This window comes from Nanorana parkeri, unplaced genomic scaffold (assembly GCF_000935625.1).
Source record: "Nanorana parkeri isolate BGI_ZX_2015 unplaced genomic scaffold, ASM93562v1 scaffold61, whole genome shotgun sequence".
Classification (NCBI taxonomy): Eukaryota; Metazoa; Chordata; class Amphibia; order Anura; family Dicroglossidae; genus Nanorana; species Nanorana parkeri.
Genome location: NW_017306329.1, coordinates 147128 through 173068, shown reverse-complemented (window position 1 = coordinate 173068; position 25941 = coordinate 147128). Strand labels below are relative to the sequence as shown.

The 25941-nt window shown below is 41.2% G+C and overlaps 1 protein-coding gene across 20 annotated transcripts in view; it reads left to right on the top strand.

The window, feature by feature from the left end:
- The window catches only part of CAMK2G (calcium/calmodulin dependent protein kinase II gamma), a 237379-nt gene that overhangs the window by 104773 nt on the left and 106665 nt on the right, over positions 1-25941 (top strand). For all 20 annotated transcript variants that reach the window (XM_018576256.1, XM_018576249.1, XM_018576253.1 and 17 more), the window contains exon 3: positions 6856-6915. In XM_018576256.1, coding sequence (XP_018431758.1) covers positions 6856-6915 — 60 coding nt within the window. The remainder of the gene's footprint in view (positions 1-6855; positions 6916-25941) is intronic.

Below are 25941 nucleotides of genomic sequence, written 5' to 3'. Positions count from 1 at the left end.
ACCAAAGAAAAGGAAGGACAGGAGATGTGCCTAGGGCAGACAGAGCCTTACCTATAACCTATGGCAGCCTTTCTCAACCAGGGTGCCATGGCACACCAGGGTGCCCTCTGGCTTTCTCGGGTGTGCCTTAGCATTTTACGATGGTAGGTCTCTGATGTAAAGAGGGAATTACAATATGAAAGGGGGGCTCTCGTATAAAGGGAAAAAGGTGTGTGGATGTGAAGGGCGGCTTCTAATGTGAAGGAAGAATTCTGATGTGAATGGGTGCTCCTGATTTGAAGGGAAGACTTTGATACAAAGGGAGGAACCCCACCTTTTCTTGTGTTTTTGCTTAGGGTTCCTCTTTACATTTTAGACAGAGATGCATTGAGAATTTGCATATTTTTTTAAGGGTGCTGTCAGAGAAGAACGAAATAGGAAAATGGCAGAAGAGCATCTGCCGAGGTGTGTTAGAATATAGAGACTTGCGTCTAGGTTTCCCAGATTTTGAGAGGGTAAGTGATTGGGATCGGATTGCAGGAGAGAGGGTCAAGTCAGACCAATAGACATCGGTCTTTCTGAATTTTTTCACACTGGCCACCAAGATGTCCTTTTATTTTTCTAGATAAGTTAAAGCTACACAAGCATCACTTTAAAACTACTAGGTTGATGTTCATTGTCCTTAAAAATAACATCAGATTTGCTCTGATTTACTGTTCTGTGACATTTAAAAACATGAAAAGTTTTTATTGGAGCTAAACAAACAGTACATAAAAAAATAAAGCAAACAATTCTTTTGATATGTGCATTTATAAGGCTATATGCTTTTAGTTGGTCTTTTTCACTTGGGCTATAGGCCTTGTTCTGGTGAGCCTGGCGTTTGAGTTGACAAACTGAAGTACCCCAGGGGGACATATACTACTAGGTGAACAATTAGTTTGTCATAAATACAGTGCTCACCTAAGTTATCTGTACCTATCTTTTCATCCTCCTAATTAAATGAACTTTAATGAGTTACAGTGTTGCCATTCTCCCAACATAATTGTTGGTAAGAAGCGTGGAATAGTATATCTATTACGCAAGGAATTTGCCATGGCAGCACACTTGGGAGCTTGCTGGACATGAGACTGAGACATGACACCAGCGTTATATGACTCTTCATGCTGCTTCATGCTCTGCTCTGGAAGAGTTTGGACAACCTTTAGGCTCAGGCTGGTGTGTTGCTATGCCCAGAATGGGTTGGCCTGTTTGGTTGCTGTGATGACAAAATGGTGTTAACCCTCTGTCCTGACCTTGGATATTCCATACCGCTCCATTTACGTTTACTGTAGGAGACAACGTCCCCTTTATTTCTTATCTGGTGGCTTGCACTTTCTGAGTGTCAAAGACAAAAAAAGGTCACGTTTCCTATGTAATCATTTGCTCCGGTCGATTCTCTTAGAGTTGATCTAACTGTTCAAAGGCTAAATTTGTACATTTCTACAAAGCTTCTTTCTATTGGTACAGTTACAAAATCCTGAATTTGATACTGTGTCATTGAGGGTTAAAATATGCACATAAAACAGGCGTGGACAGATGGAGATGGAACTCAGGAACCAGCAGGATTTTTTAGTAAACGGCTCTATTAACGACAAATAGAGAAAATGGCAAAAGTAGGCACCAACATGAATTGTAAGGAAGCATCGACTACCTGGCCCTGACATAATCCTCAATCCCTTTACCCCGCTATGCATTTTTTTTTGAGGGGGGAAGACTATGGTGATATGTTGTAATATTGCGTATTATGAGTGTGTATGCTTAGGCGCAGTCTTGGTTTGTCCCCCCCCAAAAAAAAAACAACCTATAAGCAGATTTTGACTCAGACAAACCTTTCCTTCAAACGTTTCAAGATAAATCAGTTGTGAAAGATGTGGCACTCCCAGTTGTCCTTGTGTAGTTGTTTGTTTGCCTTGGTTCACTTTGCCATCTATTACATGTGACTGTGCAGATGCCAAAGAGGCCACCATATTTTGATCCTAGATCCGTCCACTGATGATGCCAACGGTGTAACCCAGTGGAGGCAGGCGCTCGTGGGATATGCCTCTGATGATATAAAATTGGCGATAGGCTCCTCTGAGGTTAGAGGAACAGAGGGTGCCTAGGCACCTTCACCGACTTTACAAATTGCTTTACTACGTTGTAATAGGTCCTTCCATTTCAGCTAAAAAAATGACAATTTTACATATTTAGATGCATATCCTGCCTGTTCCTGCCTCTATTGGGTTACACTGTTGGCATCATCACTCATTCAAGGTAGGCCAATGTGTACAATCCTGTTTGGCTTTTTGACAGACGTTAGCACAAAGGAGGACAATTACATAACTGTGAAAGCTTACAACAGCTTGATTGTCAATGTATATGCATTGACCTCCATCCTCCGAAGCAGTTGATTGATAAAATCTCAACCTGAGGACTGATTTCTGATTGGTGGTCAGCCAGGGGTCTCTATAGGTTCCCATACAATTGTTTGTTGATCTGATTGTAATTTGTGAGATTTAGCTGGCCTTGTACATGTACTTGAGTTGGAAAGACTTATTATGCTGAAGTCCAGGCAAACGACTAAATACATATATATGAAATACTGTACATATGTGGGTGCTGTTTTACCTGCCAAAGGATTTGTCTCATCCTCTCCTGTGATTTACACAGCCTCATCACACATCACTTCCAAGTGAATGACACCACTTACAGGTAACTGATACAGTTGTGTTATCTCTCAACCCCCAGACATTTGACTGGACAGTGAAAAAGCAGCATCAGACTGACTAGGTCATCCTTCTGTTCACTGCCCTTTTCTTAGCAGTATACCTCATTGGCTTCCAGTTCTCCTGTCCCTCTTCAAGCCTGTGTGCTGCTGTATGTTGGATTGCAAATTGAGATACTGACACAAGCTGCAAAAATTAACTGTCATGTCTTATTAATAATTACAGAGGTGCACTAATTTGTATCTTTTCATGTCTATAATGACAGGAATTGCTTTTGCATAAATAAATGCACACACATTCATAAAAAAAAATTAAAAATGCACACACATTCATAAAAAATATATGTACAGCTGCCTGAATGCTGCAGGGCGAAGAACCCTGCGATTTAGGGCCAGTTCACACCAATTGTGGTGCATTCCAGAGCGGTAGCTGCTGGAACGCTCAGCAATCACACACTAAACTCCCCTCTTTGTTCTGGGGAGGGAGGGGGCATGGCGGAGCATTAAAGTCAATGGCACCGCAGCCAAGCCCCCCGCACCAAGTATAATCTGACGTGTGGCGAAACATTGCCTGCATTCTGGTCCAGTGCGAACGCAAAAAAAAAATACTGCATGCTCCTATTTTTTGTGTGTGACCGGAATGCAGACAATGTTTTGCCACAAGTCCGATCACACTGTGGGGTGTGTGGCTGCGGTGCCATTGACTTCAATGCACTGCCACGCCCCCTCCCACCCCAGAAGGAAGGGGGGAGTTGAGTGTGCATTTGCTGTGCGTTCCAGCAGCTACCGCTCTGGAATGCACCGTGGTTGGTGTGAAGTGGCCCTTAGGTAAGTGGGGGGTGGGCATGTGTTCATGTTAAACCCTCAATATGGGTGTAACATGAAACATAGTCTCAAAAGCAAACTTAACCTTGAAATAATGATACATAAATGAGTTAGTGCCCATTCACACTGAGCGTTTAATCCCACGATTTCGCGCATATTTGCAGCGCGATATTGCGAGAAGTCGCTCGTTCATTGATTTTCTATGGAGCTCGCCTGTCGCTCGTCCGTGTGCAGGACCCTTTTTCTTTTTTTGCATGCAGCCCGACTGAAGGAACGTCGCCCTAACAGTCCTGCTATCCCGGCCGCGCGGAAATCTGCTCGAGGTAAGTGTCGCTCAGTGTGAATGGGCCTTAGGAGCGTCTTCAACAACCAGGCAGTGTTGACAGCCCACAGACTGATTTCCTGACTGGTTCTCTTTACTTGCATTGTAGAAAAAGCCTCCATGTTTTCAGTGCTCTACTGATGGCTAATTCCCAGAAATACGAGTCTCCCCTTTTATTTTCTCTCCCTTGTCTAGTTAGTTATGCTCCATTTCCACTTAGAAAGTATCATCACAGTTTACATAAGTTAATGATTAGCATCATTACCCAAATGAACGACATGAAAACCAGTGTACCCTGGAGCTAAACACAGGTAACTTGCTAAACACGGCTCCTCGTGGCACTGTCAGTTCAGTGTAACCTTTTATCAGATCAGTAATTTTCTTTGTAACACTTTTTAATGAAGAGTTTTGTTGGGTATAAATGTATTTATCCTACACTTCACAGACAAATCACATTTTATTCTGGATGGCGCAGTTTGAACAGCAGTAGGTTCATTGTCCTCTTTGTCTGAGCTGCCTTGTGATTAATTGTAGCTTGTAGTTGCGTGGTTTGAAAGGATTATTCCTAGTAATTTTCTGTGTTAGCCAAACTCTTACACATGGCAAAGCTATACTTCTTTTTTTTTTTTTTTTTTTGTGATAAGCAATGGAGAAAAGTTGATTTTGTGTGTGTTCATTGTATAGGAAATTTGGATTTATTGCCAGTGTACTATGGTTGAAAGTACACATACAAACTGTCTTTATATAGAATAAGTGTAGTTTAGGCTTGGTTTTCACGTATGGATTGCCCTAGTGTATGTATATACAGGGCTAGACACAATCTCAGCCAGTTAGCCAATTCTTCTTAAAAATTCCAGCTGGCGCCTAACTTTAAGGCCCCATTCACACCTATGCGTATTGTAATATGCGCGTCTGTCACGCGGGTTCGCGGTAAAAAGTCGCGCGACCCCAAAGGCTACTTGGCAGTATACAAATGGAAAACGCCCTACAAAACGGACCAATACGCAGCAAAAAACGCTCCGGGACCTTTTCATGCGTGGGCCGTTTTGTAGTGCGTTCGGGACGGGCGGAAATACGGACAGGTGGGAACGATACCATTGACTACAATGCTATTTATTTTTTTGACCGTTTTGTAGAGCGTTCATCGAGCGTAGGACGCGCTACAAAACGGTCAGGTGTGAATGGGGCCTTAAGGTTTTCTCTAGTTGTTGTCAATGGAGCTGGCTTGTAAAAAAAAATAAAACATCCTGCTGGCTCCTGGATTGGACAGGTTGGCTCCTGGATTCCATAAACATTTGTCCACCCTGTCTTAAGAATAGCTTTCTTTTAATGTTCTGCACAGCAATTGAGGAACAACACTATGAGCCAATGAATGTTTAACTGCATTGCATAGTATTGTTAGACTTAAGCTGGCCATACACCTATAGATTATCTGCTTGTCGGGCCCGCTGGCTGGCAAAATACCTGAACAATCTGATTGGATGCAGGCGTTGTTCAGGTATTTTGAGAGCCAGCGGGGCCGACTGGCAAGATACTCAAGCTTGGCCCAGTGGGAGATTCCTCCACACACACAGTTTAGCGTAGATGAAGGAATCTGTTGCACTTTTTCCATCTGACCATAGAAGATCTGCAGATAATCTATAGGTGTATGGCCAGCTCAAAGGCCTGTGTCCATTGGCTTCAATGTGCAAATGCAGAGTGTTTTTTTTTTGTTTTTTTGTTTTTTTTTACATCAGTTTGAGATGCATTTGTGGACATTCAGAATTCATTGAAAGTGTGGTTGACCCTCATATGACCTACTGCAAGTAGCCTGTGCATTCCCATAGACTAGTATGAGGAGAGCACAATTCTGAAGCCCAAAAAAGCTAGTCAACGTTGACCCTAACACTGGTAACTTGCTTATAGAAGTCGCAAGCACACTGAGGACCTCAATAGTAGGCTGCTGCTCTTTCCCAGTCAACAGAGGGCAGGGAGGTGACACTTTTGTAGTCCTTCATTTGTAATATAGAAAATGTGGTCAACTTCTCATCTGTGCAGTATTGCAGAGATGTGTAAATCACAAAAGTGGCTGAACAGAATCTCGGATATTTTGACAGATGAAACAGTTCACAAGTATGCATTTCAACCGGGCATTCAGCTGTCAAGTCAGAGTCTTGCTTTAGAAAATTTAGCTTTCTCCTCCAATAAATTGTGCACAACGCAGATAGGAATAATGTGTTCTCACTCTGAGGCAGCGGAGATAACCTGCTCTTAGCATTTTATGATTGTGGAGCGTTGAAAAGCTAATCTGATTGGTGACTTAGCATTACTGCATTAGTTGTCTGCATGTTGGCACAATTCCAGGAGCCAGATAAGGCTCTTGGGGGTTTAAGGTTGGCCCATAACTTTTCTAAGGCCCCTGTTGTTTTTATTTCTATCCTTCCGGGCAACCTTTGGTTTATAGTCTAGAACTACTGGCTCTAAAAATCTATATTCATTGGTCTATCTCTGTTCTGTGGCGGACTGTGTTCATGCATCACTGGGGGTCCCCAGTTTGAAAACCTGGTCAAGTCGCTGTCTGCAAGGAGTTTGCATGCTCGCCCTGTGCTTGCATTGGTTTCTTCCCACACTCCAAACACATGCTGGAAGGGCAATCGGTTCCTGTCTAAATAGGCCCTGTATGTATGTGTATGTGTGTATGTATGCATGTGAGATAGGGACTTTAGATTGTAAGCTCCTTTTAGGACGCGGACTGATGTGAGTCTTCAGTATGTAAGCACTGTGTACTGTGTGTATTGTCTGCACTATATAAATACTTGTAATAAGTAAATAAGAGATGTCTCTAAAGCCAATCTTGCATTGATGAATGTTACTGGAATGTCAAGCCATAGTTTAGCATAAGTAGCCATTGTTTTTTTATTGTAATTACATTTTCTAGTGCATTTATTTATGTTGAATTTTCATTCTTGAACATTGTCAGCTCACTGGTTCACTTTCTCTTTTGCAGACCACCAGAAGTTGGAACGCGAGGCTCGGATTTGCCGCCTTTTGAAGCATCCTAATATTGGTGAGCTTTTGTCTTTTCCCACTTTTTCCCCCAGTAGCCTCTGCTCTGCAAGCACACAGTGCATGATGTTGGCGGGACAATAAGCAGGGTATCTGGTTGACAAGCATGTGACGTCCGATACACAGAAGTGATGTTCTAATAAATTGAATGTGGTCTATCAGCTACTCTATTGATTTGCCAGCCTGGAATGCAGCCAAATCATTTCTGAAAACCTAAAGAGCTTTTTAATTAAATGTATAGGATTGCACAGTTTAAATAAAACTATGATTTATATTCACTTCTGCAAAATTGCATCCCGTTATCTTTAGGATTTGCAGATAACCAGATATATAAGCACATCTAAAATCTAGCATTCTCAGCATCCTTCTAAATTTCAATGCATCCCACAAGGGAGTTGTAGACGTATGAACAGTGCTGTGCTTGTAGCTCATTGCTGTAAATACAGAGTTGGATCTTGTGTGAAATAACAGATGTCTGCTGTTACATTTAAAAGCAGGCAGCACTTCAATACCATTGTGCCGCTCTGGCTTGAAGCTTTATAGGCAAGTCAACTGATACAGCACAAAGAGGCAGAAAGAAGCTGGCTGTTTGTATATTTGTATGAGATATGGGTAGTCCAGTATGGACAGAAGGCATGTGGTATGCCTGTTTTGGCATGACATTTCCCAGTTCTATCCATGAGGGTGGTAATGTTTGCAGGGCAGTAATCTTTTTTTCTGCCAGAATGCTTTCTAATGGCATTCATTCTGATGGCTTGGCATGCGAGTACAGACGCAACAAGATGCTGTTATGTTATGAGTTGGTCGTGCTAAGCATTGACAGCACTTTCAGAATGCTTTTAATTTCTTTACAGATGATGTGTAGCTGGTAACATAGGAAGAAGGGAGCTCAAACTCGGTTTATTTGACCACAGAAAAGTTCATTGGTTTGCATAGGGCCATGGGTGATGTACAGTAATGTCAAAAAGTAGGTGCGCCCTATGGGAATTGTTGAGTTTTCAACATTTTGTAACAGTCTAACGTTAAATCTTAATGTACTTAAATGTTGAAAAAGTCAACAATGTTTGTGCAGAGTACTTACTTTTTCACATCACCGTACATGGCAATGTTTCTTAAAATAACAATATTGGATATGTTGGTCCTCCTGTAAAGGCAGGTAGTACTTTGTATATGTGTAATATCTGTGTAATGCTTTGCCTTTTGTTTGCACCCCTGTGGGACTGCTGATGTATATATTTTTTTATGTTGCATCAAATGATTTTGCTTCTTCTGACAATGATAGCATTCTTCATAGCTTATATGAAGCAGATATGGTTTGTGCCATTGTTAGTGTATCTCTGGTCAAACTGCAAAATCATATATTCATTTTTCCACATTGAATTTCCATTAGTTTTAGCCCACCCCCTGTTAATCAAAATGATGAAGTTTGTAAACTTTTTGAAGAATCCCACATGATTTACTTTCTTTAATGCAGTGACACATTAACTATGCCCTGTGTATGCACTGCTGTGTCACCCATTTCACAGTGCCTGCCTCCTGAACTACAGAAGTGCTGAACAAGAGGAGTTTCAGGAGTCAGTACAGGACATGCCCTACATGTGATATCACTGCTTGCTGGAAGCAGTGTAATACGGCATGTATAGTTCTTAAAAACAAAGTAAGAAAAATGCAGGGAATCCTTAGCATGCAAGAAAGGGCTCTTGAGCCTGCTAGAAACATCACTTCTGAGCCTGCTAAAAAAGAAAACCCTTCTCCCCTAAGCCTGTTAGAAACCCTGCCTGCTGAGCCTGCTATAACCCCCGTACTCTGAGCCAGCTAGAAACTGCGCCCCCTGAGCCAGCTAGAAACTGCGCCCCCTGAGCCAGCTAGAAACTGCGCCCCCTGAGCCAGCTAGAAACTGCGCCCCCTGAGCCAGCTAGAAACTGCGCCCCCTGAGCCAGCTAGAAACTGCGCCCCCTGAGCCAGCTAGAAACTGCGCCCCCTGAGCCAGCTAGAAACTGCGCCCCCTGAGCCAGCTAGAAACTGCGCCCCCTGAGCCAGCTAGAAACTGCGCCCCCTGAGCCAGCTAGAAACTGCGCCCCCTGAGCCAGCTAGAAACTGCGCCCCCTGAGCCAGCTAGAAACTGCGCCCCCTGAGCCAGCTAGAAACTGCGCCCCCTGAGCCAGCTAGAAACTGCGCCCCCTGAGCCAGCTAGAAACTGCGCCCCCTGAGCCAGCTAGAAACTGCGCCCCCTGAGCCAGCTAGAAACTGCGCCCCCTGAGCCAGCTAGAAACTGCGCCCCCTGAGCCAGCTAGAAACTGCGCCCCCTGAGCCAGCTAGAAACTGCGCCCCCTGAGCCAGCTAGAAACTGCGCCCCCTGAGCCAGCTAGAAACTGCGCCCCCTGAGCCAGCTAGAAACTGCGCCCCCTGAGCCAGCTAGAAACTGCGCCCCCTGAGCCAGCTAGAAACTGCGCCCCCTTCCCACGCCCTCTGAGCCAGCTAGAAACTGCGCCCCCTGAGCCAGCTAGAAACTCTGCCCCTTGTGACAGTATCATAGTCACTGGATAACTTAACCTCCCTGGCGGTATGATTATTCAGGATTTTAGGTACCAAAAGCGGTACATTATTTTTCAAGCAAATTCTTTGTACCATCTAGCTAGTTCAAAAAAAACCTCGCCAAGGAAAGATGTAGCTTTTTTTTAATACTAAAAGCACACTTTCAAGCTGAACTCTAGTCCAATCTAACCCAAACCAATATATTCCCTGTACCTTCGACCTTATTTGCATAGCTTGTACCCACACAAAATGTTATCGTGCCTATTTCCATTAGGAGGGTAGACTTCTCTTTAGCCCAAAACATCATCATTCATACTCAAATCTTCATACCTATGCCTATCCTGAGCCCCTGAGCACTTAGGGACTACAGGACCCCCCATCAGCAAAAATAGCAGAGAGAGACTACATGTAGTATTTTGTTCAGACGTCCAGTGAGTTACACTAACCTTTCAATGCCCTAGCGTTGCGTGCCAACATAGCGGCAGAGAGAGGCTGCTGAGATGGGGTTGGGTGGAAAAAGACTCCACCTTTTTATCCTGAAATGATCCTACTACTGCATGCAATGTGAGAGTGATGCCAACGCTGCTTGCTTAAAGCTTCTAGTGATGTTGAGGACACTAGCCACCCTGCTGCACATAGATTGTGGTGTCCTCCGGTCAGGACAGGTTCCTGTTCCCTGGACATGAAATATTTGAGACATAGCCACTGAAGTGTAACTTTGGTAGAGGATACCTCAGCAATGCAGAAGATGACCTTTTATTTGAAAACACTTGTTAAAAAGGTAAAACATTTCCAGCTTCAAGATGAGCTTCAAGTCAATCCTACGGTACCTTGCTAGGTAACCTAGTGGTATACAAGGTTATTGGCATGATAGCCACGTTCTGTCAGGTATATGGGATTAAAATTTTATTTTTAAACACAATGTATTCATTACGTGAGAATAAATTGTAGTCTAGATCTGACCGGTGACTGCAATCATTGCTCCAACAACCTCTAATTTTTGCAGACAGTATCCTTCACATACGTGGAACACTTTGATTGGCTCAGACAGCTGTCAAAATGAAACCTAGATTTCCTCACCACTCAGTTGTCAAAACAGTTATTATGGATGTCATATTAATACACTGTGCAGCAGACTGTTTAATTCAGATTGCACAGTAAAACACATGCCTTTTGTCTTCAGTCCTTTATGTCAAGGTAATTGTATGAAGCACTTACCCACTTTTTATGATTTTTTTCTTATCACAATGTCCTCTCTGGCCAGATGTCTGCAAGGTTGTCCTAACCGGAAGATAGCAGGGCTTTTTAATGTCTCAGCTAAAAAGTTGTGTAAATGTGATCAGTCATACAATCACAAGCCCTCTGATTAGAGCTGCCTTGGCCCTAAGGCGTTACTATGGTATTACCAGGGAGCCCTACAGGCACGTTTTTTAAATTTTTTTATGGTAGACTATTTATGTGCTCAGACAGTCTAAAGGTGCCCATACACCTTACGATTATCGTACGATAATCGTATGCGATCGACTTTTCGTACGTAAGTTCAACTTTTGCGCTGTTGGAACAAAAATAACATTAAACAAAAATTCATACTAGGTAATAACAGGAAAACTTGGTTAGGGATGCATGGATACCAAGTACCGTACTCAGTACAAGTACAGATACTTTTTCCAGCTCCAAGACTAGACCAGAGAAAAATTCAGAAGTTAGGAGGCAGCTGTCATTTGTAAGGAGCACACGGGAGCGCCTCGGATTGGTACATCTCTGTTTTGATGTATGATTGATTTTTTAAAAATAAAAAGAAAGGGATGCATCAATACCATTTTTGCAAGTACAAGTACTGATACTTGCCCAAGTACTTACTAGTACGAGTACTGATACATTTCTGTTTTATTGTCATGTAACAGTTTTTCTAAAACATTATCGACAAATGATTTCAGGACAGCGGTAAAGCGCCAGAGGCAGGTCCCAGCTGCAACACTGGTAGATCTCATGAAAATGCCAAGCATCAGCAATGGTACTCAAAAAGTATCGGTGCATCCCTAGTTACAGTATATGTAACCCCTGTCAATGAAGAAATCCAGTAAGCTTGTATCTTCCTGTGCAGCCCTACCCAGTTCTGGTGTTCTGTATTTCTAATACATTTCCTGCCCTACTGTGAAACTAATATTTTCTAAAACTACATAAATACTTTTTTTTTTTTTCATAGAAGGTGGATTATGCCTTTAATATATTGCAGCTAACCAGTTCTTACCAGACAGGTGTCCATTCACAGTTACTGTAGTATGTGAGCGTTGTCGCCCTAGGACAGGAAGAGTGTTACTGACATGGTTAGCAGAGAAAAAAGCCTGGATTAAAAAAACAAAATACAATCATCACATCTGAGGACTTGCAAGCCGCATAATCCAGCTTTTATAAACAAAAAAATAATAATAAATGCGCACACATTAATTAAGGAAACAATGTGTATTGATTCGTTCTTCACATTGGAGCCTTCAAAGCATTGCAGCTGTGATCATTGGTTTGCAGGTGAAATGCATCAGTCTGCTTCTCCCCAAGTCCATAAATGTGGATGGCCACTTTACTGGATTTTTTACATGGATGGTTTGAAAGGGAATATATTGCTGGTAAAGGTTCTGTGACTAATAAGACACATTTGCTAGTACACACAATGTCATTCTACCCATCAGATATCCTTCTCCATCCATACAATGTTTTAATTACAAGCCTGCCCTATTCAATAAAAATTGCCTAGAGATGCGCTTTAACTTTACATACACAGCCATTTTGGTAAATATTAAGTTCAAGTAAATTATTACTTAGTTATTCAGGCTGAACACTAATTTATCATATTTAATTTTCTATAATGTATTTCTAGAAGCAGTATAGTTATACCCAAGAATAAGGTAGTATAGAAAGCATACTGTGTGCAGTGAAATGGACAAGGAAGGTTAGTTAAATGGCGAGGAATAAATATAGTTAGCTGTACAGTACAAAAAAACAAAAACCTATCTAAAGATGAATCTACTTTCCTTTTGTAGGTGGAATGTATTTATTTTGTTTGTGCAGAGCGAAGAAACTTGGAGAATACATATGCAATGTCAGTTTACACTGCGTGTTCTCCACTAGTCACCGTTAGTTGTAGAAGTATGATAATGTCATGCTATGACGTAGTGAACACATGCTGGCTGGAGGCCTCATTGAAAAAATGAAAACCTTCAGTCTGCATATGGTCACTGCCACCTTCAGTCTGCAGAGGCTTCTGCAGTCTATTCATTTTATATTGTTATTGTCCAGTATTAAAAAATACAATGAAAAAAATAAGAATTTTCTTTCACATTTTTGCATATCGGTGAATCTATAAATAAAAAAACAGAGCAGGGTTTTAATTAAAACAGCTTACCAAATAAAAGTGTTATTTCCTTAAATAATATATAAAATTATTTTGATTTGAAAATTATTCATCACATTTTTGTCAAGTTTACCAAGGTTGACGCTGCTAAATTTAGCCTGAGCAGCTAGGCATCAATGATGGTCATGAATGGGTTAAAGGGAGAGTATATTAGTTTTCTTTGCCATTTTCTCCCCCTTTTTTATGGCTGTGACTAATGATGTTAAAATATATTCCTTTTTTCAGGTAAATATGAAATGTAACTTTTTTTTTTTTTTGCTTTCTTCTTTTGAGCCAGCTTCAGTATTTGTTCATATTTTTAGCTCCCCTCATTTGCTTCTCTCTGTTGTGTACGGTCAAAAAATTACACCCACGTTGACTCAAAACTGGAAAGAGTTAATTGTTTGATGGAGGGGGAATGAGGAGAGAGCTTACTTTGGGAAGGTAAAACAGGACTGTGACTCGGTTATCACAACCTGCAATATCATTGGCCACCACTACAGGGAGCTTGGACACCCACAGGCGGTTAAAAATAAAATCTAAGGGTCATAAACCAGCCAAGTGATTCTCGCACCCGCCTGAGACTTCCAAAACTAACCTGCGAGCTAGAATCTACTTTTCCCACATACACCAGACATGATTTAGGATGGCTTGGCAGTACCTGCAGTTTGTGAGCTGGCTGGTCTGCTAGACAACTGTACACGTAAATCAGCAGCCAAACAATACAATTTCATACAGAATACAGGCGAACATACGATTGAGCATATGGGTGCTAGTTATACACTGAGTGGCCAGATTATTATGTCCACCTGACGTTTGTAGGCAAATTAGCTATAATTTCGCGCTGAAGTTGCCAGACCATTATAAATAGGGTCAGCCCTAGTAAAAAGGTACAAATTATAAACAAAATATGAATACAAATGCAGAAATATGGCTACTTGCTATTAAAAGAGGAGAAAAACAAAAATAAATGTTAGTTTGGGCACCTCCTGTTGGCAGGGAGTACACTAAGAAAATTCCATAATCATCGTGTTTTGAACACTGCCAGAAGAATTACAATGTTCATTTTTCATATTACCTAATTTATAGAGATTTGGATGTAGGACTGACTTTAGGCCTTGACCTATTAACTTTTGGAGGTTTTACCTCACCTGGTGTCAAGACAGTTCTTCTGAAGTGGCTATAGGTAATATGGACCAGCTGGTTCTGATGGCTGGATCAGGTTTTAGATGTCTGACACCTGGTCCTCATGCTATTTGCTGTGAGTGTAAACACCACATAACTGCCACAATCAGGGTCCATTTAACAGTCTTGTCGGTGCCCGGGTGGTTCTATGATGCCAGGACATACCATTTTCATATCTGCATGTAGCTCATTACATGTACTTTCCGAAGGAATAGTTTTCACCTCCCTGCGACTAATATTTTGGATTATTCTAAGATGATAGTTTTGATTAACTTTATCTACAGCAGCAAGCCTACAGGTCCTGTCAGAGGTGAGGTGCATTAGCCTCTAGGTGTTAATTCATTTCTACAAGCCTATCTAGGTTCTAAACTATGAGCATTTGTCCGTTTGGATAAATTAGGAACATATCTTTAACCCCTTCATGACTGAGGCCTTTTTTTTTTTCATTTTTTGTACCCATGTTATATTCCACATTTTAGGCCTGAAAATTACTTAAAACCCCCCAACATTATATATTTTCTGAATGCCAAGACCCTATAGAATAAAATGGTGGTAGTTGCAAATTTTTATGTTGCGCAATATTAGCGCAACTCCTTATTAAACCCCAATATTTAGTGAAAAATTTTATTAAATGCCCCAAAACACAACAAAATACCCATTTTGTAATCTGCATCGCTCCCGGTCCCATAGAACGGGGAGGGGATCGATGAACGGAAGTTTGTCGACCTCCTCCCCAGCTCCCCGCGGACACCAAGATCGCCGGTCCCGGGCCCGTAGGAGGGGCAACGGAGTCCGGGAAGCACGGTGGGGGGAGGGGGGGGCGGCCCATTCTTCGGGACGCAGAAGCGATCTGGCGACAGGTAAGTCGCCAGGATCGCTTCTGTTGTAAAGCCGACAGTCGGCTCTACAAGTTTAAACAGAGTCCCGGCGGCAAAAGTCACCGGGAGTCTGTTTAAACAGCCCCGATGCTGGCGACGTACACTGTACGTCGTCAGTCACGAAGGGGTTAATACTATGGCCTTTTTTATAGCTATTGATACATGTACAGACCTCAATAGCTGAAGCTGAAATTTACAAGCACAGTAAATGACTTATCGGCCACTAATTCCTTGTCGTCCATCTGCGTACAAAGTAGCAAATGCCAAAAATAATGAAGAAAACCTATTTCTCTCAGCTATGAAGCATGCCTTAATTCATACTGGTCTTTGTAGACATACTGAATACCATCTTTGCACTTGTTGGCGTATTCTGGGAGCCCTGACACAGCCATCATTTCTGTAAACACAGTTTAAGAGTTTAGTCATCAAATAAAATTTTTGTTGATGGCTGATGTTCCCTTTTAAGTACTGAATTCCTTCGTTCGGCTAAACACTTTTTTTTTTTTTTTTAGTGTGAAACGCATGCATGTTCTACAATTGAAATGCTTCTGGAAAGGGGTTTTATTTGGACATAATATCTCTGTTCTTTTTTGTTCTTCAATAATTGTGTCTGATTAACTCAACGTCACATCTTTCCTACATGACTTCTTACTAGGTGATGGAAAAGGGTATAAAAGAAATGGCAGTTCCATTACTTTTGCTTTCTGAGGTTGGGGGTCAATAAATGTTAGCTAAACAGTACAATAAATTATTGTCTCTTGTTTTTCTCATAAATATATACAGTATATAACTATAATGTATAACTGTTATTTTGGCACCTAGACACAAACAAGCACTTAACCCTTTCAGTGCAGGGGTGGCCCCATTGCAAGTGTTAAGAAAAAGCTTTCCTGGAGTTCTTTAAACTTATTTTGCATTTGATGCTTATTTATTCATGCGCAAGAAACAGAACTTACATATGTAAACTTTTTTTTTATATGGATTTGGTGTTGTGCCTATTAAATGAATCTGTCTTTGTAAATTGTGATATCAAACTGATGCCTGCAGTGTCTGCTAAAATAGTACTTATCTGTCCAGAATTGAAGACAAATCATTTTGACACCATGCAGATAGTAGAATGGACCAAAATGCAGTCTTAAAGCATATTTCCACTTTTGCAGCCAAATTGAGATTACACCCACATAATATTTGTTCCCATTTACATTGCATAGCCTTAAAGGAGAACTATGAGGCGAGTGAAAATCACTCAGCCTCATAGTTCTAGCCGACCTGTGACAATGAAACTGTCACAGGTCGGCTCAATAGGTCGGGAAGTGAGTGAACACATACCGTCGCTCGCTCACTTCTCGATCCTGTCCCTGCAGAGAGCCGTGACTGTTACTCACAGGTCCCTGTAGGGATTCCCCCCCTCCCCCGTCCCAGATTATTTGATAATAAAGAGGTAAATAGTGACACAGCTATGGCGGTGTGACACCCACAATATCTCGGGCATCTGGGTATATAAATGTAAACTTGTACTTCTGTATTTAATTGACCTATCATAACTGTTAATTTGCTCTAACAGCTGCCCTGTTTCACGTTTTTGTTTTCTTACCATCTCAACTATCTTGTCAATCTGAAGGCAATTGCTTATTCCACAAGAAGATCATGCTATGGATTGTTCGCTTGTTTATCCGTATGCCTGTGACCTAAATTGATCAGAAAACCAATAAGAAGTATTGAAAAGGGAAAACACTTGGTTTGGATAGTTAGTAATTCAGACATAATGCTCTGGGGATTGCTAGTAGGAGGTTATTGCAATCAGGTCTTTTTAGCAGTACCTTTTCAAACACAAGATATTGTTACGTGCAGCATTCATTTTTGTTGAAAGAATTTATTGATTTCCAAAAGTTGTTTAAACGTAATATCCAGTATATTGTTTTTTGATTTTTTTTTTTTCCTGTGACATTCACATATGACCAATATGCGAGACCTTGGCCAGCAACAGCTGGAGAGCTGTAGGATTATCTAATTAATGTCCATAAATGAAATTATGTAATAAACGTCACGGTCAGTTGATTTTGCCCTTGGGATAACATTAGAAGGAAACAGGTCTGTTAAGTTGCAAGCTTGAAAACCATCTTGATTAACAGTAATCTTTCTGTTCTTCTTTTTTTTAAATGCTATAAGTTTCAGATTTACAAAATGTATATTAGTGTGAATATATGAAGAAAACACACACCTGACTGTGCTGCTTTATAGATCTAGCTGTACTTGGAGCAGTACAAGTGTTTTTAGGTTACTAAAATATGGAATTCAGTAGCCAGTATGTCCAAGCCAGGAGCCAGCAGGATTTTCTTTGCAGTCCGCTCTACTTACAACAACTAGAGAAACTTCAAAGCAAGGCACCAACTGTAATTTAAGGAGGAGGAGGAAGGCGTATTGGCTACCTAGTTCCTGGGATTTGTACAGTGTGTGTGTGTATATAGATAGATATTCTACTGTATATATGTGTTAAATTAAGGGTTGGGTTAGGTTCTAGTGTTTAGTTGAGGGGATTGTTCAGTGTTGTGCTCTGCCCGCCTAAAGCTGGCCATACACTGAGGGAAATTCATCCGGTTCCTGATTAACCAGCTAAAATTTTGCTCAATAGTTGATCCTGTCTGCCACCCCCCCATCTGACATCCTTTGCTTGTTTGAGAAGTCAAAGGGGCTGGGTTCAAAATTTCAGATGCTGGCACTGTTGAGTTATTTTCACAGCCAGTGGGGATGACTGACAAAATACAGTGACCAGTGCGGGGGATTCCTCCATGCACGCTGTTTAGGAGGGATGAAGGAATCTGTTAGATTTCAATGTTAGGGGGGACGGGAGTTCTGGGTGCTCACTTTACCTTTCCATTGAAAACACTGCCTGGCTTTAGGTGTGCATTGCCAAAAAATAGGTTACCAAGTGTTGACATGATATGGGCAGCCATTGGTAACTGCAACAACAACAACAAAGTTTAGGTTTTTGTATTGAAGAAATGAGTGGTTGCTGTCACTATTAATGACGTCATAGTGAAACCTGGTCGAGAAAGAGAGTGGAAATCCTAATTGTCAATATTTCAGTGTGCACCTCTGCGCTGAAGACTTAGTAGGAATAGAGAAGAGCAGGGTAAATTTTTTAGTAGGTTATGATCAAAGTATAGGAAACTTAAGTTACAATTTTTTAATGCATCGCATGGGAGATGGAACATGTGCGTGTGAAGAGGAGCACCGGACCATTGTATAAGGTTAAACAAAGAAGGAAGTGAGAGTTGTCTAGTGGAAGTAGAGCTATTAGTGAGGTTGTTAAAATCACCCATATTGATTGTAGAGATGTCAGAAGATAGAAACTGGAAAAGCCAAGCGGACAAATGATCCAAGATGGCAGCTAGAAGGCTAGGAGGTCGATAGATTATTGCAGTTTGGAAGTGAGAGGACAGAGAAGAGGGGGAAGGTACTGGTTAAATTACCAGGTTTTAAGGGTATGGCCACATTTCAAATGCTCAAATAAGAGGTCAGACATTGTCAGAGGGAGACCATAGACACCAAGTAAAATATCGGTAAATACAAATTTTAACTTTCAATGAAACTCTTTTATATTTGTATTTACATTTTAAAAATATATGAAAATGCAATCACGCAGATACTGATCTGCAGTCTGAGTTGTTTTCACCTACAGCGCATACAGGGTTAACAGCATAAGTTTGTAAATGGACTGCTTATAGACTCAATTGAAGTCACAAATCTTTTATTTTAATAAGAGTCTTATACCACTATGTTATAATTTAACTGATTTTGCGTATTCTCTCAGTGAAATTTAGGGCTGCAACAACACACGTTGCGCCTCTGCCAGACCCGCCCGCATCCACGCTACACACGCCGCACCTCCTCCCCGCCTCACGCTCACCGCCCACCCACATCCACGATCAGCACAGGGACGCGGGGAGATCACTTTCTGCACTCGCACTGCAATGCTCTATGCTGGCATAGCTGAATATTGGCCACACCCCTTGTCACAGTTGCTCTCACACAGGCTGGTACTGTGCTAAGGAACTGTGCCCCTCTATGCCAAAGAAGAGAGGGGGTGAGTGTGTTCAATCAGGTGTATTAGATCGTGAAATATGCTAAGCAGGGCTATCATATGCAACTGCACAATTGCTATAACATGAAAGAAGAGGTAATATTATGAAAATGAACGTTGTCAGTACAATATATGTCTGACTGAATTTCTATTTTGGTGACATCAATTGGGCTTTGATATCAGAATTGCTTTTGTGTATGGGATCCTGTCCAGCAAAAGTCTTCTAGGTAAAAGCCTGGAGGAAATATTCAGAGGACATTGACTGGGTGCACAAGATGATCACCTATCTCTGGATAGGTGCTTAATAGATACCAACAACCCTAGGATGCCTAACTCTTGGGGGCCTAAAATAGAAAGACCATAACACTCCAACCTGGCTAATCGACAACTCACAAACAAGGAATCACTAACATTTGATGTTTTTTCAGCATGTGAAGATTCACATCCGGTAAGTAGAGACGAGGCTGGGCTTGGCGTGAACTTGTTTCACAATGGTTCACCCAAGTCCTTTCAAAACTCTGTCCGCTACCCCTTTCCCCCGACCCAATCTGTGGGGGCAGTTACGACAGGGACATTCCCCATTACTTTGTGATGTATAGCTGCAGGGCAGGGAATGCACCTCCCGCAAACTATCTGCATCAGGAGCAGGGAGTGGCAGTCAGAGTTTTGAGGGGGCTTTGACAAGCTGAGATTGCACCAACCCAGCCTCATCATTAACTGTAAGTTGCCTCTTCAGCAGAAACAATGCATATTTACCATTGTAGTTGGTTGAATTGACTGTTTTTATGGGTCTCTAAATAACATTCACAGTACTTCATCCCCAACCTCAGGTGGGTATATAACCTGACAGGCTGACACAAACATAGATTGTGTGGATGTGTTTAACAGCTCAGACACACAGAGCATGTTTCTGTAGGGTTGTTTGTTTATCCAGTGTATACTGCATTATCTCACATGAATATGCCCTCCAGTTGTAAAAAGGATATTTTTATCTTTTATGAAAAGAGTTTTTGTGCGCCTTATCATTAAGGTTATGTTATGTAATTATGGTCTTGCTGACCTGTAATTATATGTGCACACACTTTACGTAACAATTATTTAGTAATTCGTTATCTCCACTGCTGTGATCTGTCACCACTTTGAAGGCAAATTACAGTGGGGAAAAAAAGCGATTCTGTAATATTATGCAAATGATTTAGAGTATAAAAATCCTCCAGATGAAGATAAAAAGGATACAAAGTGGATAAAATTCACTAGTTATAGCAATGCACACATTCTGGATATTCATTTTTAATGTTCATATTTTAAAGTGAAAATGAGCACTTGGCAGGCATGCACAGCTCGGTGTACAGTTTTGGCATAATTCTGTGCCGGGGCAAAGTAACACATGCACCTGCGCTGGAGAAGGGAATTTAGATGGTAAGTGTGCCATAATGTACAAACTTGCTCAGCATACTGTGTGGCAAATAATTATTTGATCACCTGCAGATTTTGTAAGTTTGCCCACTTACAATGAAATAAAAGGTTTATAATTTTTATCATAGGTGTATTTTAAATGATAGAGACAGAATATCAACCAAAAATCCAGAAAAAACACAGGATACAAATGTTATAAATTGAGTTGCAGTTCAGTGAGTAAAATAAATATTTGATCCTGCCTTTAGTAATTGGTGGAGAGACCCTTATTGGCAAGCAGATGTAAGACGTTTCTTGTAGTTGGTTACCAGGTTTGCACACATCTCGGGAGGAATTTTGGTCCGCTCTTTACAGATCTTCTCTAAATCCTTAAGGTTTCCTGGCTGTCGCTTGGCAACTAGAAGTTTCAGCTCCCTCCATAAATTTTATATAGGATTAAAGTCTGGAGACTGGCTAGGCCACTCCATGACCTTAATGTGCGTCTTCTTGAGCCACTGCTTTGTTGCCTTAGCGGTATGTTTTGAGTCATTGTCATGCCGAAAAGACCCATCTACGACCCATTTTCAGTGTTGTTCTCATCCAAGATTTTACAATACATGGCTCTTCTGATTGGTTGGCCTGGTTACGGCTCCACACACGCTGCCCGCCGCACCTCCTCCCCACCTCACGCTTGCCGCTGCCAGACCAGCATCCACGCTCCACACCTCCTCCCCGCCTCACGCTCACCGCCCGCCCACATCCACGATCAGGACAAGGAGGCGGGGACAAGAAGTAAAGAGGAGCAGGTGTGGGGGGATGACAGCCGCCAATAGACAGGCCCGATCTCAGAAGCAAGTTGCTGGAACACTGCTCAGGTATGACTGCACTTTCCCATGGTGCTCTATAATGTATTGCTGGGATTTGTATTCCTCTATTATGCATTGCGCTGCGTGATATATTATTGCTGGGATTTGTTGTATTCCTATATAGCTGGTGGTATTCTGCATTGCGCTGTATAGAGGACTACAAATCCCAGCAATAATACATTATACAGTGGCGCAATGCAGAATACCACCAGCTATATAGGACTACAAAACCCAGCACTAATACATTATACAGCGCAATGCAGAATACTCAGTATACCGTCTCAGCTATAGCTCGTGGTATACTGAGCCTAGGGTGACGGGAGGACGCTAATTTGTGTCCTCCCGTTACCCTAAGGAGAACTATGGGGAAAAGCCTTAACCCCATAGTTCTCCTTTAACCGATTAATCGAACTTAATCGGCTAACTAATCGATTTTGAAAATAATCGTTAGCTGCAGCTCTAATAGTTTATATTAAAATGTTATCCCAAGATGTAAGAAACTTTAGTGGTGTCCCCTGGATAGAGAGTTGGAGTTGATTGTTCAGCAGAATTACAATTTTGCTGTAAGATCCACCAAAAGTTTGAGGTAAATATATGAAAAATGAGCAGCATCCTTTTATAGGTACTCAATATAGCATCAAAATAATTGCCATTTGTCCATCGCTTTTAGGAATTTTAGACTGTAGGGTTCAATGTGACACAAAGTAAGCAGAATTTGTTGGCCACAGAAGCGTAATTGAGCGTCAAACAAATCATCTCAATGGCAAACTGAAGGCAGGAAGACCAGGATGGATCCTGGGATTTGTCCAGCCCTGAGGTAGACATAGGAGGTGACATATTCAGTAAAGAGTTAGGGGAAGTTTTACTTTGGATCTGTGTGGAATTGTTTTACTGCAGTAACTGTCTGGTTGCATCCCATATATAATATGCAAAAAAGTGAATATTTGTATTTATTATGAATCACATTATTTTCTCTGCATAGCTATCAGGGGACTAGTTTTCATACATGTCCACCTAGGTGTTTAAGTATAGTATGGATTTTTGACCGATCATTTGTACCTTGCCTTTTCTGTGCCAGGCTGTCCTCTACAATCTGTGGACAGGCCAGTTCTGAGGGATTGTTACGTGACTGAATTATTTGTAATAGATAATTCTTAATAAAAACACTTGCCCTCAGTTCTTCTTTAGCAGCTGTTAAGGAATTCCAGAGGAACCAGCGAGCAGCTGGCCTATGAAAGGCCATTCCCAAAAGGAGCAAGATGAGGAAGATTTATTCTGAAGGGGGTTGTTAGACATGCCATCGGCAAGAATGCAAATACCTGCAAAAATATTTTAGACTAGTGTGATGAAGGTTTTAAAATATTCCAGTTATTTGGTCTACTCTGAACATATGACTGGCCTTTTTTTTAATAGCTGGTGCTGGTCATAATATATAAAGCTGAGTGGACAATGTACAAGATTTGCACAAGGAGCACTCTGCATGCTTTTACTTGTACCCGCTGTTACTTTGCCACCTTAATTACACCAGCTCACAGCATCTTCTATGCCTGAGGTGAAATTAGATGGCTGATTAGTGTTTTGCAATAGTCAGCTTGTGGCAGAATGGCAAGTGAGAATCTAGTAGCCTGGACCAAACACTAGCATGACAAGTGCAGTAGGCGACTTAAAGTAGAACATGTGTTGTTGCTTTGCTTTTGGTATTGACTTAAACTGCTCATAAGAACAGATAGGTTCTGAAGCTTTTAGTTATAATTTTGGGCTGGCTAACTACGGGGAGCATAGTTTAGCACAACAAAGCAAAGAAACACACAACTGCCTCTGCCTAAAGCACACCTATAGATTATATGCAGAATTTCTATGGTCAGATGGAAAAAGTGCAACCGATTTCTCCATCTACACTAAACTGTGTGGATGGAGGAATCTCACACTGGGCCAGGCTTAAGTATCTTGCTAGTCAGCCCCCCCTGGCTGTCAAAAATGTCTGAACAATCTGATTGGATGCAGTCATTGTTCAGGTATTTTGAGTGCATTTTTAGCTACAATTTTTTTTTTAGTTTATAATGTAAGACCTCCCTGTTTATAACTCCACATACACTGCGATTATCTGGACATTACACTCCACAGTGAGCTATTGCATGTGAGTAATCAAAGTCACAAGTTTGGGGCATTCGGGCTTTTGGAGTTTAAGAACATGTTCCTTCCATTAGCCTGCAATTCACTAGAGAAGCCAACATATTGCAATCACATGGTACTCCCCTGACATACACAGTCCGTCAGTTGATTAGCTTTTTAAACCACACCTAAATAAAACTGATGCATTTGTAAACCAGATGAATTTCTTTTCATCCAAATTTTGTGTTCCTAAAATCCACAGCATACGCCGTGTTTTTCTGGGTGGTGCCCAAATGGATGAGACAAAAGTGATCTTGTGACACAAATGGTAAAGCCAGCCAAGATTATCAGTTTGTTAGAAAATCTCATGGGTTTCAAGGATGAGGAAAGGAAATGAAAGCCAAGATTATTTTCTGCAGTATGTGTATCTGCATATCTTTACAGCTAAATATTTGGTTTGTGTGTTGAATACAGTCTGAAGTGTTAATTATTTACATTTGTGATGTTTATTTCCTTTTTTCCTTATTGTTATTTATTGTGTAATGGCTTTTGAATCTTCCGCTGTAATGCAAGATAAGCTTCTATCCTCTCCTAATTAGAACAGGGCTGGATACTGGAGTAAATCAATTAATCTTTACGTCAGAGCTTTAATCTCCAGCCTGTGTGCTTTGAAACATGCATCACCCAGCAGTTCTTTCTCATACACGACCATATCTAAATCTGGGACATAGACACTGTTGAAGCTGTGGAACAAAACTGACAAAGAAATTGAATTTTTATAGATTAAAAACGTGAGAAACCTTTTAATACTTGACATTTTATAACTATTAAACTGTGTTCATGTGCGTGCTATGCATTGTACATTTTATGCTAACGCGGCTACTATAAAAAAAGAATGGAGAGAAGAGGAAACAGAGAACTAAAGCTGTTGTTTGCTGTGATGACCAACGCCTCTTTTTCCGCTTTTTTCCCCCCTTTTTTTCCATGTATGTTGTGCATGTACTTTTTCCTGCAAACCATTTAAAGCCAATATAGGAAAAAGTTGGCACTAACCAATCATTGCCAATCAGCTGTTTTATAGGAGCTTTTGAGCAGCTGGATAACTTGAGCTACAGGCACTGAGCTTTGGAAAACAGGGCTTTGACCTTATAAAGGTTAACTGGTTCCAAGACCAGCCTTGGTCCTGTCCAGAAATGCCCATGGGGCATGGGTAACAGCATCTACCCTTCAGCTTTAACCCAGAAACATGCAAGTAATTCCCTTACTATATGGTACCTATATTCATAAGAAACCTGCTAACTGGTTTCTACAATTTGAAAGTTTTGAATGGCATTGAGACAGTGTGTAAGGTACAATAGGAAAGGTTAATACACTTAATGGTCACAATGCTAGCATGCAAATCTCTCTCTCTCCTCTCTCCCTCTCCCTCTCCCTCTCTCTCTCCCCTCTCTCTCTCCCATCCTCATTATAGGAGGTGATGCTAAGTGGCAGAAGGCTGGTTGATAGGATTCTGTTTATTGGATGCCCTAGGGTCACAGAATGGTCAGTGAATGTTAGGCCTTTAATCTTAGGAGTCTTCAATCTCATCTTTACTCATAGTAACAGAGTTTGCCTCAGACTATTTATTGAATGATGCTTAATATGTTGCTGCAACGTTGTGGCGTTGCAAATTTAAAAATACTGCAATTTGTGTTTTTAATTGAGCACCTATTTTGTAATCTGAATTTAAAGAAGAGCTCATTGCATATTTAGTTTCCTGATCTTCAATTGCACTATTTCATGCATCTAAGGTGTTTTCATGAACAAATTTATTGTGGTGCTTAGATCCCGAGTAGTTAGGTGCTAACCCCTGATAGGATAACAATGAAAAAGGAAAGGAAAAAGGTGGGGTTTTTTAAGCACCAATTGACAAGGCCAATAAGCTCCAACTAGAGGTTTTTGATATACAAGGTGTTTTCATCATTAACGTCATATGTATTATCAGTAAAGTATGGCATCGACTTATCTGTTTTGTAATAGGGATCTGACATTTATAGAATAACAGTTTCTTTAGACCTGGTAGATTTCCTTCAACAGCCTGATTCCCTTGCTTATACGGTTTGTGCACCACCCACTCACAATGGAGATAAAATTGTTTGGCAACAAGTAGCTCATCAGTTGATAAGTAGAAAGGAAGAAAAATGCAGGTCAGAGGGACAATTCACTACAATTACACATTTTCCAACACTTAACCCTTCTAGCCAGCAACGCTGACCTAATTTTAATAATTTTAAAACATCATGACTGACCACATAGGTCTCAGTTGCATACATTTGTAAATTTAGAAGCTAGACACCACACGTTTGCAGTATGTAAAACAACCGAAGGATTCCAATATATACATTTATGGCTAGATTTGTGGGTGATTTTCTTAGTCTGGAAGTGGCTTGCAGACACTGCTGGATGTGGCCTGTTGGGATCGGACACATTAGAAAACCTTTCCCAATTACTGAAGCTCTCCTATATACATGAGGAGATATCTCTAAGTGTATCCCCTCTCCATATCATAGACAATGCTCAGCCCAGCAGAGAGTCGCTGTTTATA